This window comes from Hyperoodon ampullatus (assembly GCF_949752795.1).
Source record: "Hyperoodon ampullatus genome assembly, chromosome: 3".
NCBI lineage: Eukaryota > Metazoa > Chordata > Mammalia > Artiodactyla > Ziphiidae > Hyperoodon > Hyperoodon ampullatus.
The window spans coordinates 148,628,465-148,643,082 of NC_136916.1; the positions used below are offsets into that span (position 1 = coordinate 148,628,465).

Sequence of the window (14,618 nt, forward strand, 5' to 3'; positions counted from 1 at the left end):
ATCAGGGGCTCACTGAGCACCTTACAGACATCATCACTCACCACATCCATTCACACAAGGAACTAAAAAGCGCTCCGTTTTACTTCAAGGGCATCAGAGAGCAATGACGGATGAGAAGGAATCCCCACAGTTCCAACTCCCAGGGTCCCGGACCCACCCCCATATGCTATTCTGGTGCAGTGCAGAGATATCTCCCCACCAAATACATAACCTGAAGTCCACTAATTCCAGGGATTGGAAGAAAGATCAAGGGAAGGGAAGAACACATACAGATCAGATGACCAAACGGACAAACACAAGAACTTTGTCTCTGGTTTCAGAACTGTCACCAGTGAGTCTCCCTGGAAACTATTCCTGGGATGAGAGTGTGTTTGTATCAGAACCTGGTCTGACCACATTTGGACCCCAGGTAGGAGATGGGTGCCGTCAACAGGTGCTGGTTTCTGCCCTTCTTTGAGTGTTTACAAAAGGAATGAGGACAGACAGACTCCGTTACCCTCTTTACTGCAACTCAACTGTTTGAGTCTGTTCGGTCTCACAGAGGCAGGTCCCTACCACTGGGAGGCTCAAATGAATAAGTGGGGCGCCTGGAAGTGCAGTAGGTGGTGCTAGCTCCATCAATTCCTGTGCCCGACTTTGCCTTCAGTCCTCCGGCCGGCACCAAAGGGCTCAGGGCACAGAAAAGCTCACATCTCACACCAAACGAGATTCTGATTCATGAGTGTCAGGGAAGAATGTGGAAGAGGTGCAAAATCAATCACAGAACATCCAATACTGGTGTTTGGAAAGGCTGATCTCAGGACTAACACAGGGAGCCCAGGAGGGCACACCCAGGGGGCTGAGGAGAGGGGGCAGCAGACAGATTCGGCTGAGGGACTCTGCAGGGTCACCTTGAAGGCAAGGAAGACTGTGGAGGGTGGAGGACATGCACGCACCCCTCCCTGCCCTACACAGCCACGGCCCCTCCAGCGGACCTGGGGAGAAGGGCCCTGCAGGGCAAGAAGCCCTCTCAAGGGGCCCTGCTTCCACCCCTTCCATCTTCAAAGTGCATTATCAGTGCAAGAAGTAGGGCGGGAGCTCAGGGGGTCCAATTCTGAGACAGGGCTGTGCCAGCCGGCTCCCCCCGTCTCCTGCTTCCCCCTTGCCCGCCCCCAACCCTTTTCGTGCTAAGACCAGAACTCTTGCTGGATCTCGTAAGGGGCAGGCCTGTGTGTGTTCAGGGCGGCTCTGCACAGCGGCACGGTGCCGTCCTGACTCTGGCCCTCCGCGTCCAGGTCCAGAAGCGTCCGCTCGGCGGGTGGCAGCGGCCCTGCCTGGAGGGGGAGCAGGGCCGGCAGCCCAGGCCGCTCCTCCACGGTGCTGCTGCTGCTTGCCAAGCAGGAGTCCAGGTTGCTGGGCGTCTCCGTGCTGGAACTGTTGGCTGGGGAGGCGCTACGGGCGTGGCTGGGAGACACGAACCACCAAGGGTCCAGTCGCTGCCGGTTGGCAGAAGGACGCGGCCGAGGCAGGAACTCCAGGGTCTTGGGTCTCTCCAAGGCAGAGTCCTGCTGTGTGTTCCAGCGCCTTGGGGTCGGGGGAAAGACCACATTGGGGTCAGGGAGACGGGGGAATTCACCTGGGTCTCGGCTGGGGCTGGGGGTTTTCAACATTCCTGGTCAAAGAGACAAAGGGAGAGGCGTTCGATAATGGCACCACACTTCTGGGCCACACACGTTGCTTCCTCCCCACCTCGCCATGTCCCTGTCCACTCGGAATAACGTGAGTTACGAGCGCCTACTATTTTTCATGCAGTGTGCTGGCAGGCACTGGGGATGTAACAGTGAACTACAAGGCCACCGACTGTGTACCTGATAATAATGGGACACACGGGGCTCGGATCTGTCATGAAACAACTTGGGGAAATGTCTGTTCATTCGCAGTTCATCCATTTAATAAACGTGTGACAAGAACAAAGCTAGGTGTCAGAAATCTAAAGACGAGTTATCTAGGGGTCTCTTTTCCCAAAGAGGCCACCTATCTGATTGTAACCAAAAAATCTAAGCAGGGGAAGGGCAAGCTGAATGGTCAAGTACTATTGTCGCTCACACTCAAATCTCACTGAGAGGGTATTGCCATGTTCTCTTCTCCTACGGGATCCGACGTGGTTTCTAGGTCAGACTGAGGTCTTCTAGGGCACAAGGGACAGGGTGGGGAAGGCCCAGGGTGACAGTTAACGTCAGGGTGTGTCGGACGTCAGACGGAGGTGGTGAGCGCGTGCGCCGGCACAGCAGTTCACCTGGACACGTCTCCGCATCTGAGCGATGGGATGAGTGACTAAGGGGTGAGTGATGGAGGGCGTGATGCCCGGGTGGAAGCTCGCCTTCTGAGAGTGTCTGGACTCACGCTGTAACCAGAGGCAAGAGCCCAGCTGCGCGGCCGAAAATACCCTCCTGCGTGCAGGGCAGGATTGCTCTCGGTAACTGCAGCCTCCTCTTCAGGGAACAAACAGAGCTGGACTCCTGCCCTTGTCCTGAAAGCACCGCGCCGCACACTCCCAGACCCAGGGCCTGAGCATCCCACCGGGAGTCCTGATGGGATTCTTCCCAGAACCTGCCTGTCTGCTCTCCCTCCTCAGGGAAGACCCCGAGGCACAGGACGGAGAGAAGTCGGTCACCTCCCGCGGCCCAGAGCGGCCTGTCTTGACTGGCTGAGCCAGAGGAGAAACGGCGCTGACCCCGGTATCTCCACTCCTGGGGGAAGCCCGAAGGCGGGCAAGAGAAAGGAGGGGGCGGGCAGGCCTCACCTGCTCCAGGGCTGGGGCTCAGCCCGTTGCTGGAGGGGCTCCTGCTGGCTCGAGGGGCCGCCGGCTTGAGGGCCCCATCGGAAGGAGTCCGCCGGTGAGCGCTGGGCTCAGCGCGGGGGGCCGTGAGGGTGACGTGGGTGGGGGTCAGGGACTGCCGCGGGTCTCGCTTGAAGCGCTCCACTCGGACGTTGACCAGGGGATTGCGGGTGCAGGGGCTCAGGGGCGGGGCCTCCCCGGGGCTGACGGGCATCTCGTACACCACGATCTCATCACTGTCAGAACGCAGCAGGGAGCGCGTGGAGTTGCACTCGGAGATGGAGGAGAGCGAGAGCAGCGTGAGGGAGGCAGAGGGGTCTCCTAGCAACAGCACGGGCTCCTCCTTCTTGAAGAGCTTCCGGGATGGGGGGCTGGTGCTCCGACGGGGACGGCTGGCTCTCTGGAAAAGGCCCTCGCGCCTCTTCTTCTCCTCCCGGGCTGGCGGCTCGGGCTCCTCCGGGGGGAGCAGCTGGCACTTGCCAGCTTCCAGCAGATCACAGCCGAGGCCCGTGGCCGCCAGGACGGCCCCACAGCCGAGCAGAGCCACCTCACAGCGGCGGTGGTGGGGGCCGCCCCGCTTGAGGCTGTTGGTTGGCGTCAGCTGAGGGGTACTGGTGGCCGAGTTGACTGGGGTGGGTTCCTCGTGGACGCCGTCGCTCGGGGGGCCGTCCCCATCCTCTCCACGAGGGAATGGGATACAGAGGTAGGACTGGTTGGGTGACGGCTGTGGACGACTCTCCCCACTCCGTGGACCTTCGCTGTCCTCGTCCTCTGCGGAGATGAGAGGAGTGGAGGGGGAACAGAAAATGGGAACGGAGCGGCAAGAGTAAGAACCTGGTCCTCCTCCCCAAGCCCAGGCCCCCGGCCTAGTGCCAGGGATGCAGACGTTGAACAGTCTGAGGTGCAGGACAAAGAACCAACAGGACTTCATGCCTCCACACTCAACTGTGACCAACGTGGGGAAATCACTCTCCACTCCACAGCCTGTTTTCCTATATGCAGAAAAGACAATCTGCTAATTTGCTCCTTCTGTCGTAGGGACCCTCAACATAAGAAGTGCGGTATGAGTTTCCTAGAACAGACAGATCCCTAATTATTTTACAACTTGAAACTGGAAGGGACCTTGGATTTCTAGAATAATGGCCTACAGACTTGTCTTAAGACTAGCGTCCTGCAGGACATCCCTGGTGGCCCAGTGGTTACGACTCTGCGCTCCCAAGGCAGGGGACCCAGGTTCGATCCCTGTTCAGGGAACTAGATCCCACACGCATGCTGCAACTAAGAGTTCGCATGCCCCAACTAAGGAGCCCACGAGCCACAACTAAGGAGCCCACCGGCCACAACTAAGGAGCCGGCAAGCCGCAACTAAGGAGCACGCCTGCTGCAACTAAGAGCTGGTGCAACCAAAATTTAAAAAAAAGAAAAAGACTGGGCTTCCCTGGTGGCACAGTGGTTGAGAGTCCACCTGCCGACGCAGGGGACATGGGTTCGTGCCCCGGTCCGGGAAGATCCCACATACCGCAGAGCGGCTGGGCCCGTGAGCCACGGCTGCTGAGCCTGCGTGTCCAGAGCCTGTGCTCCGCAACGGGAGAGGCCATAACAGTGAGAGGCCCACGTACCACAAAAAAAAAAAAAAAGAAAAAAAAAGAAAACGACTAGTCTCCTGCAAAGGATTAGAACCCCCTGCATGGGTGAAGGCCCATCTACTCTATGGACTGACTTATTATGATCTTGGGATTCTAGAGAGAAGAGTACTTTCTGAGAGAGCCTGGAGAAGGCCTTACCCATTCAGCAATCACAGGGCAACACTGGAAAAGCTTCCTTGGAGGAACACTGTGGTGTCTTCTAACACCATCTCCCATTCTGTGGACTCCCCACATTAAAATACACAGAAATAGACCCAGGAGAGGAAACTGCCTGATTCCAGGCCTCCCCCTTCTTCACTGCCCTAAGGAGACTATAACTGGCCCCCCGGGATAGGAGGCCAAAGGCAGGTTCCATGGCAGCAGTCGTGATTTGAGAAGACTCAGTGGAATGCGAGTAGAGCAAACTGAGAAGGAACAAGCGGGGCGTTTCGGGGTGGGGGGGACCAGGAGTTGAGGAAAAGAGGAAACACCCCCATGAAGCAGTACTAGGGGTCCTTAAAGAGTCCGAGAAGCTTGGCCAAGAATTCCCTGAGGCAACAGGAGGAGAGTCAAGACAAAGGCAGTACTTACCCATCTCCATAAGGCTGGTGAACCCTGGCAGGGCTGGACTATTCCTCGGCCCCTTCCCCAGGTTGGGGGCACTGGACGACCACTGTTTGTATCCATCTACCAGGGACTTGAGGCTGAATGAGAGGAAGTGAGGGAACTGTGAGAACTGGTTACTTCCTTTACCCTCAGCTCCCTGGGCCTATGGAAATGCCTCTCCCTGTCTGCTTGATTACAGCAAAGCCCAAGAGCCTCGGGGTATAGGCAACAAGCCTTACTGAGCCCACCCGCTTCATTAGCAAAAGTGCACATGCTCTAGGGAATGAAAAGCAGAGACATAACCCACCCCTCACATGCTGCTATGGAGCTGTGGGAAGACCTGCTGGGCAGGCTGGCAAGAGGACAGCAAGAATAAGGACTGCCCGGCACTGGCCAGGGTCTTGCCGAAGCCCGACTTAAGGGAGAGGCAATCACTCCGCAGGCGCTGACTACAACACACTGGTGACATTAGAAAAACTGCAGTGCTGAGATCTGCAATGCAAGGCAAGCACCGGGCAATGAGCTAGCAGAGATGGGCCAGGCCAGGCCACTCCACTCACACCCTTTCTCAATTTCTCCTTCCAAGCTTACGGCATGCTTAGGCAACTTTCAAAGCCATCCATGTTTCAAAAACAAAAATCAACCAACAAGGCTGCACCAACCCAGTGCACTTTGGGACAGACCTATGTGGGCAGTACATAATGCTGGACTCGAACCCTCGGTTTGTCTGGGAATGGAGAGGAAAATGACAGGAGCTTGCTTTCAAAACCCTGTAAACAGCTCACAGTGGCAAGCCAGTAACTCGAAGGTCACTGACTGGGTACCCCGCCAACTCTCTTATAGGATAGGGGCATCAAAGGCTCAGAAGCACTGGTCTTTCCCCTAAAGAACAGTAAAGAAGGAGGACTGAGGAATCTGTGGGCTATGACTGCCTTGGAGATACCAGTATATAACCAGGGGTGGCTCTCATTTTAGGGCTAGAGAGAGCCATTCAACTAAAGCCCACTCTCCCCAGCCCATCTTGAGGGAGGGGGAAGGACCAACTTTTTCCCTGACTGCAGACCTCTGCTTCAAGTGCTATCAGAAATACCACTGAATTAAAGTACCTCCCAGCTACCAGTGGTTTCAACCAAAATACACAGCCAGAGAGAAGCGTGCTGCCCAACCCACAGCCTGAGACTTCTCACTGGAAGTCTTATAACATCACCTCCAGCTCTGGGTCCAAGGAATCCAGATCAGCAGAGTCAAAGCCAGTGCTGACGACCAAAGGATAAACAGCCATGGACTGTCTCCCTAAAACTAAGGATGCTGGGAGAATCCCAACAACAGGGGTGGTCAGGGGAGCAAGGAAACATCAAGTCAGACCAACACAGGAATTTTCCCAAGGTGCACAATGGTACCGCTTCCAAAAAAAAAAAGGAAGTCAGCATGGCCCTGGCAATAATGAGGCTTGATTCTGCAGGGTGCACTGTGAGGACAAGGAAACGGAGGGAGGGTTATTACCAGTACATGTGATGAGAGGGTGAAGATTAGACTCACCCCAAGTGGAAATGTGGAGATTCTGATGGGGTACTTAAACCATTAGCTTTCTCACGTCTCTGAGGGGATCTTCAATGAATAAAGAGAATCAGTAGCAGGCAACAGTGGGTACATGCAGCTCAGCCTCTCCCACATGAGAACCCTCAAGGCTGGGCTCCAGCCAGGTCACCAGCTGCCCTCCCCTTGTCTGGTCAGCAAAGCCCCACACCATGAAGGAATCTTAACAAGATGACCATGCCGGAACTACCACAGGCCCAGGACCTCCCAACCTGTGGGACAAACATCGCTGGGCAGCCACAGCTTAATTACAGGGGGCTTGTGAATCCATAGATCCCCGCTGTCTACAGACAGTGCATATGTTTCCTACAGATATGTACTATTTTTTTAAAGGATTGGAGATGCAAATTCACTTAACATTACTGAATTCAATACAGCTTTTTGTCATTACATATTTTCTTCAGTCAACAAGGACTAACATTAGAAATAGTATCATATAGAGGCTCTCAAATTTTTCTGACATAGAAGAGGTCTTTTCTTGAGACTGGGTGGATTCACCTTATTTCTTCAATAGGAACTGAGCATCATGAAAAATTAAGTCACATATTTTGAACTGCTTCAAAAGTTTTGAGGGCAAATCTATGTAAGTTAATGTAATGTAAGAAAATTCCAAAGTTAATGTTTTGTGTAATGTGAAATGCAGTTAATTTACTAGCAAGACAAAAAATACCTTTAAATGAAGCAGAACCAGAGAAGCTATTGGGATCCATACCCAACCTGGTAAAGCCTATCTGGAAACACACTAATGTCAGAAATACCAAGGGACTCAGGGTGATGGAGTTCCTCAGGCCCAGCTCAACCCTACTTCTAGCCAAGGCTCAAAGGACAAACTGAGGAGTGCTTGTACCTACGGAACTTAGTATAGCAGAGCAACCTGCAATCCCCAGAGGACTCAATCCCTGACTTCTTATACAGCTTAGGCAGTCTGCCCTACCTATCTAAATATTCTGTTCTAAGGTAGCTAGTGATTTCCAAAGCCTGGCTTCAAAGAGTCCATCCTTCATGAAACAACCTGTTATTTTCACCTTCAGCACAGATCTGACATGGGAAAGTAGATTCTGGACATGAAATCGTAGTATTCAGAGAAATACCAAGGCTTGTTACAGGTTCAGGGCCCCTCTAAGTCTAATAGTCAACCTTAGAAGCTCTTTGAAAAGCCACTAAAAAGGATGAAGGGGGCTACTGCTTATCCTCCCACTTGGAAAAGTCAAGAAATATGGCTCTAGATTCTAACACAAGAATAAGAAGTATATCCCATGACATGCATTCTTCGAGTATGAAGGAGAATTGCATGAGAAGCACGGACGAATCATGAGAGCAAGTATTTACATATGCTTACTACGAGCCAGCCCATCTTCTAGGGACTTCCCAAATATGAGCTTATTCATGATCAACTCCATGAGATGGGTATGGAGAGAATCCCCATTTGATAGATGAGAAAACATAAGGTCCCACAGCTGGGCATGGAGGAGCCGGGATTCACACCCCGGCAGCCTGAGCTCAGCATCCATGCTCTTCACTACACTACAAGCAACTGGTCTGTGAAGGACCAGGACCCCTGGGTCACAAGCCCACAGTGAGAACACAAGCACATCCAAGGCACCAGGGCGTGCCATGTGCTTTGCCTAGAGGGGGCACTCGTACACCGTAGGCGTGGCTAGGGGGTGGGGTCATAAGGAAGTGCTAATGGCCTCTGGAGTCACCTCCAACTGCACCTCCAGGGCTGGGTTATTCTGCCTGCCCCTGCTTCAGGATGAGCCTCCATTCAAGGGCCGTGTCACCTCTGTCCTTCCTTCTCTCTCCTCTGGGCAGACGTTTTAAGGGGAAGAGCCAGGTGTAAATAGAACACTCAGGCTGAACTCCCACATGTCGTGAATGCTTGGGCTACTTGCTCCTCTGAACAGGAGGCCTCCAGGGCTGGGCAAACTGTAACTCATGGGCTAAATCCTGCCCATCCCTTGTTTTTGTACAGTTTTACTGGAACACAGCCATGCTCATTCATTGACATAGTGTCCATGGTCTGTGGCTGCTTCTGTACTACCACAGTGGGGCTGAGTACTACAGAGACCACGTGGCCCACAAAGCCTAAAATACTTACTATCCGGCCCTTTATGGAAAAAGTATGCCAACTCCTGTCCTAGGAGCTTCCAGGGAACAAGGAGATTGGAAAACCCTACTGTAAAGATCAAGAAGCTTGTCATTTCTCTGAACGCGGCGAAACACGCAACAGAGAAAAAGGTATTCCACATCATATTTTTAAAGGATTTCCCATCCTCTGGCCCTTACCCTTCGTCTCCTGAGGCGAACTCCTTCTGACCAAGTGTACCTGGCCCCCACGTCCGTCCCTTCTTCTTGGGGGCCCTCTTCTCCTCCTCTTCCCCCTCCTCCTTGGGGACGACACAGCTCCGGCCCCAGGTTTTGCTGCTTTCGCCTGGTGTCACTGTGAATAACAAAGGTCGAATGGGAGCTGGAAAGCAGAGAGGTCCCCCCAAACTAGCCTCTCCCCGACCAGACACGCACACTCACATAATTGGAGCTGCGGGGGATAGTCAGACCTTGTCAAAAACTCTGTGCCCGAGTGGAGCCTGCCAGGCAAGTAAAGGAGTTCCCAGCCACCACTCACTCAGTGCTTTCAAAGTACCAAACGTGAGAAAACCTCCCAGATTCTCCAAGCCCAGCATAAAGTGGGCAGAGCTCCAAGCAGACCTGACTTCGGGAACATGTTTTGTTGCCGGGGACTGGCTTGGGGGGGCGAGGTGGCGGGTGAGGAAGTAGGTGAGAGATAAGGGGTAAGGAAGATGTAGAAGTGAAGACATTTTGGTAAGAAAATGTTGGAAAGGAAGAAAGTGAGGAATTCAACACTGTGGAGAAGGAAGTCGGGGTAGGAGAGGGGGAAGGAACAGGCCTGGAGAAATGTAACAGATAGGAGAGGAGGCGCCTTCTTCTGACCCTGATACCTTAGAGCAAGGGTTGAAAGCCAAATGCTTCAGAGACTGGCCTTATATCATAAATGAATGGAGTGACCCAGTTACCAGAAAACAGGGAGTTGAGGGGACTGAGGCGAAATACAGAGCATACGCAAAAAAGAATCCACTGATTTGATTTGATTTTTCAAGGAAAGCCAGAAATCCAGGTCTTGGGGGTTTTTTTGATGAAATCTCTCTATCTTTAAATTAGGGCATACACACACTTTACATATATGCATATATGTGTGTTTGTGCAAGTTCTTTTTAATAAACACCATCATAAAAGAAAATTGGTTCGGATTCGGCCTATCACAAAGTAGCTGGCAAGTTTACCTTGGAACCTACACTTTGACAAAGCCCTTTCCTGGGAAGCATGGAAAAGAAACACCATGATGCCCCAAACATGGCAGCGAGTGCACAAGGTCCCCAGGCCAGGGTACCTTCATCGCATCCCAGATTGCTCTGTAATTCACTAAAGAGCCCGCTGATACCCACAAACCCCTTTGCTGGTATCTGACTAAGAGGGAAAGGGTCAAGGTCATGGAGAGACGAGGTGGGGGGTAAGGGTCTGCGTACACATGTGCATGTATATACATGTTGTGGAGGAGAGGTGGCAGGGTTATGCGCGGAGCCAGCCTGGACCAGTTGGTGGCTGGACAGAGCAGGGGACAGGTGCCCCTGGTGTGTTCTGGCCCCAACTAAATTTGGGAAACAGCCTCACACTGGATGGCTCGCAGGCGAGGAATGATGGTGGGGCTTGCAGGAGGACTAGAGCGGCTGTTGATGAGACTCTTCCTTTTATCCATGGTGGGCGAGGCCTGTACCGTGAACTTGTGCTGGAAATCTGCTTGGGGAAAGACAAAGAGATGCGTGTGCATTAGAATTTTCCCATTATCAAATTCCTATGAGCTACAAGGATATATACTGCAACACAGGGAATACAGCCAATATTTTATAGTAACTATAAATGGAGTATAACCTTTAAAAATTGTGAGTCACTATGTTGTACACCTGAAACTTGTGTAATATTGTACATCAACTATACCTCAGTTAAAAAAAAATTCCTATGAGAGAACTGACACTTCCTGGCAGGCTTGAGGGACAGGCCCTATTTCCTGAGAAGCTCCTTTTCACCTGGAAAATGTTCTCTTTCAGAACCATTTCTTTTTCCCATAGGGACGTGGCAAGATGGACGTATGAAGGAAACTTCATTACCCAAGTGAACTTCATTATATGGTTTTCATAAAGCCATCTATATAATGTACATATGTGTATATAATGTATATAGGTGTAGCAAGTACGTGCTTAGAATAGTTTTTAAAAATATCATGAGACCTTGTCGATTATTCTAGGAAATCTAACTTAAAATTCTCCATCTCATACAGTCTATCCGTACATGCCTCCTTTTCTCAGGGACCAAAGCAGGGAGACTGATGCTCCTTGCTAAGTGCGGGGTAACAGGACTAACCCACAGAATCTGGGGAAGTGAGAGAGATGCGGTTAATGGTCCAAATTCTGACGTATTCCAAAGGCATTTACAGCGTACATGAGGAATGTAAAATGTACATTCTCTGAGTTTCTGAGCTTCTCCCCATCTATCAAAAGGCTATGAAAAAGATCTGCATGTTTGCACCTAGGTCTCCCCTCTAGACTGTGATCTCCCTGTAGGTGAGCTCCATGGCTTTTCTATCTGCTTCCTTAGCACACAGCAAGATGCTGGCACATGCCAGATGCTCCAGAGGTGCTTAAAGACTCTGTGTTGCCTGAAAAGAAAAAAATGTGCAACGACACATTCACTGAATTTCACTAGATGGATTCTCTTGTCTGTACCTAAGCCACCATCCCTGTGCTTAAAATCAACCACTACTACTCCTATTATGCCATTTCCCCTTGGTTCCTTATACTTCTAATAAGCTTGCTTCCTGGGGCCTTACAGACTCAGAATACAATGAACTTTATTTACATAACACACACTTGAGTACTTACCTCCCTCCGTGGGTACGTTATGCCCCGCAGAGATTCTAATTCATAGTTTCATATTTCTTTGCATTTTCCCAAGGCTGTACCTACTGCAAATGTACCTTTGTTCAGCTAATGTGTTTCTGAAAGGTTATGTGTAAATCAAATTCTTAAACGTTCATCCTAATCTCAACTGCACACAGAGAGCTAATTATTTACAGAAACCCTGAGATGAGTTATTTTGTAGACTCCCAGGCACATACACACATACCCTGGGATTTTTTTCCCCCAGTGACATATTCCTTCTCCAGGTTTGCCTAAAGTGAGATGTGCCTGTGTGCACGGCCGTGCTTCTAGCAGCCTGGACTGAGCCTGCCTGCCAGGCCTGTCACACTCGCGGCCTTCCCCTCATATTCTGTGTGTAGTCACACTACAAAATCCCCCTGGAAGGCAGAAGCTTTCCAGCAGGCCAAGCTTTCCAGCAGGCCAGGCTTTCCACGGAATAGAATGGACCTTCCTAAACCGGCTCTGTGATGAGCCCTGGGGTCTCACGTTTCTGAGCTCAGTCCCTGGTTCCCACAGAACCCCTGCCACACCAGCCCCTCGGTCCACTCCCACGTCCCCCAGGTCCCCGGCCACCAACCGGAAGGGAGGCTGATGCGGTTTCCGTCCTTGAGCTTCAGTCGGTTCCTCCTGAACTTGCCCTTGCGTTTCTTGACCCGGGGCTTCTCCTGGCACAGCTGGTGGATGATGATGTGGAGCTCCCGCTGCAGGATGTCGATCTCCCGCTCAGCCAGCTCCCGCTCCCGGCGCCGCAGCAGCTCCTCCTGGTTTTTCTGCTGGAGTGCGGCCCGCGTCAGCTCCTCCTCCCAGGTGTGCAGCTCCTGCCAGGCAGGTAGAACCATGGCGGGGGTGGGGTGGGGGTGGGGGGGTGTGTGGCAAGTGGTCCGTGCAGAGGGGGGGGCTCGCCCCTGGGGGGCCAGTGCTCACAGCAGCCTGGACAGCTCTCCTCTGACGCCCCACACTTCAGTCCCCGGCGGAGGTAGGGGCTCAAGAGCTGGCTGGAAAATGAACACCTGACCGCCGCAAATGGAGGCAAGGCAGGCTCCGAAGAGCCATCCTGAGGATACGGCTAGAGGAGCCCTGGAGTAAGGGCCTGATAGTTCCCTGTGCCCCTTGATTGACTGATTAAAGTTACCCGTGACCAGGAAAAACGACGGAGTTTGGGTAGAAAATATAATCGTATACTCAAATTGTACAGATTTGGTTCTATTTTGATTTTTTTTTCTGTTACATAAAGGAAAGTTTTTTTAAAACCAGAGCCAACTTAATGTGATCTAGCTTAAAATGTGCATGCTGTAAATGAATCACCCTCCAGGCATCGCCTAACATTCAAATGAAAATAAATATATTTCCAGGGTGGCTGTTCAAAAGGTTCGTGAGGCGCGTCATCTAAATCTTTGTTCACTTGGTGAGTGAATCCACTGAGCGTGTGGTTTAAACTTGCACCTTATCTTAAAGGACAACCATTTGCTTTGGAAGGATGGGGACAGCACAGCAAAGAGAAGAGGGAACATTTCCTGAAGTCTTTACCAGGCACTTTCTCTAGAAGGTGGGCAGAACCTCTTCCCTCCCTCCCCTTTTTCCTCCTGCATGATTTTACAAAAGAACTCACCGTGGAATTCCTGGAAAGACGTGGGGGCTTATGGCATCAGGAAATAGGAGAGAGCCCAGGAAAGAGAACAAAGCATGCGTAGAAAATTTTTTTTTTTTTTTTTGCAGTACGCAGGCCTCTCACTGTTGTGGCCTCTCCCACTGCGGGGCACAGTCTCCGGACACGCAGGCTCAGCGGCCATGGCTCATGGGCCCAGCCACTCCGCGGCATGTGGGATCCTCCCGGACCGGGGCACAAACCCGTGTCCCCTGCATCGGCAAGCGGACTCTCAACCACCGCGCCACCAGGGAAGCCCGCGTATAAAATTTAAACACATGGACTCTAAACTGTTAACACTGGTTACCGCAGGCCTAGGATTGAAGTGGGGTGTGGAGGCAGAGGACTAAAACTTAAGAAGCTTCATGTCAACAACCTGAGAGAACCATGTCTAAAAAGGGAGAAGTTTTCTTCAATAAAGCAGCCAGAGCAACACTTCTGTGGCTGAAATTCAAAATTCTCAATGAAATGCTCCCCTATAAGAAGTCATTCTGGACTAGAACAAAATATAGAAATGGAACCCAGGGCTAGAAAAAAGTATGTGAACACATATCGGGGAAGCAGAGCAGCAGGCAGAGGGCAGAAGAGAAAACAGAAACAAAATGGGAATAAAATATTCTGATGAAAGGAGTTTTCCGTTCAACTTGCCTTCTATTCTCAAGAGTATATGAAAATGACCATAAAAATGATGGAAAGGAGAAAAATGAGAAGAGGATGAGCACCTTGAAAGCTGTCTGGTACGTGGTAGGTCCTCAGTAGTTGCTGATTAACTGTTGAGTTGATGAGTGAATGAGAGAAAGAAGGAGAGAGAAGACAATTTTATAAATGCAGGTCCTTCTTTATGGGAACATGGATTCATCACAGTGCCTGAGAAATGAGCTTGAACTTTTGAACTTCTCCTTCTTTGATGAAATAAGCCCCAAATAAGCCCCAAAGATTAACTGTTGTGTGCCCTCCACATCCTTGGCTTCCCGGTCCCACCGCTTTGTTTTCACAATCAGAACAAAAACACATAGAAGATTCAGAAAAATTATTCCTGGTTGGTTATTTTGCTGCTAAATGGGAAAGCTGAAAATTAGTTCGAGCTAATCTCAGCCTTCCTAAGTCCTCTCTCCTGCATGCTCTTGTCTAAGGGATGACTTGGGTTTAAGCTCCTTCCTTTAAGGGAACTTGAACCCCAGCCCAGAGACCAATCCATCCTCACATACACAGAAGCACTAGTAGGTTGAGCCAACCTGAAGAGTGAATCATATGGGAAAACAGGACATTTATGGAGTACTCAACTATGGCACCATATACCTGGAAACCCTCCAGCATGGTAAATCCCCTTCTTGCGA

General features: G+C 51.3%; 1 protein-coding gene across 3 annotated transcripts in view; it reads right to left on the minus strand.

Moving 5' to 3' along the window:
• Positions 1–1,166: 1,166 nt before the first annotated feature.
• The window catches only part of MAP3K9 (mitogen-activated protein kinase kinase kinase 9), a gene marked incomplete at both ends in the record, with an annotated part of 73,557 nt that continues 60,105 nt past the window's right edge, over positions 1,167–14,618 (minus strand). The window contains 7 exons of one of the 3 annotated variants that reach the window (XM_079701236.1): positions 1,167–1,651; positions 2,783–3,589; positions 5,035–5,147; positions 6,589–6,657; positions 8,932–9,085; positions 10,333–10,455; positions 12,214–12,454. In XM_079701236.1, the coding sequence (XP_079557362.1) occupies positions 1,167–1,651; positions 2,783–3,589; positions 5,035–5,147; positions 6,589–6,657; positions 8,932–9,085; positions 10,333–10,455; positions 12,214–12,454 (1,992 nt within the window). Of the gene's footprint in view, positions 1,652–2,782; positions 3,653–5,034; positions 5,148–6,588; positions 6,658–8,931; positions 9,086–10,332; positions 10,456–12,213; positions 12,455–14,618 lie in introns of all 3 variants that reach the window. The other 2 variants (XM_079701235.1, XM_079701237.1) reach the window with 2 other exon arrangements.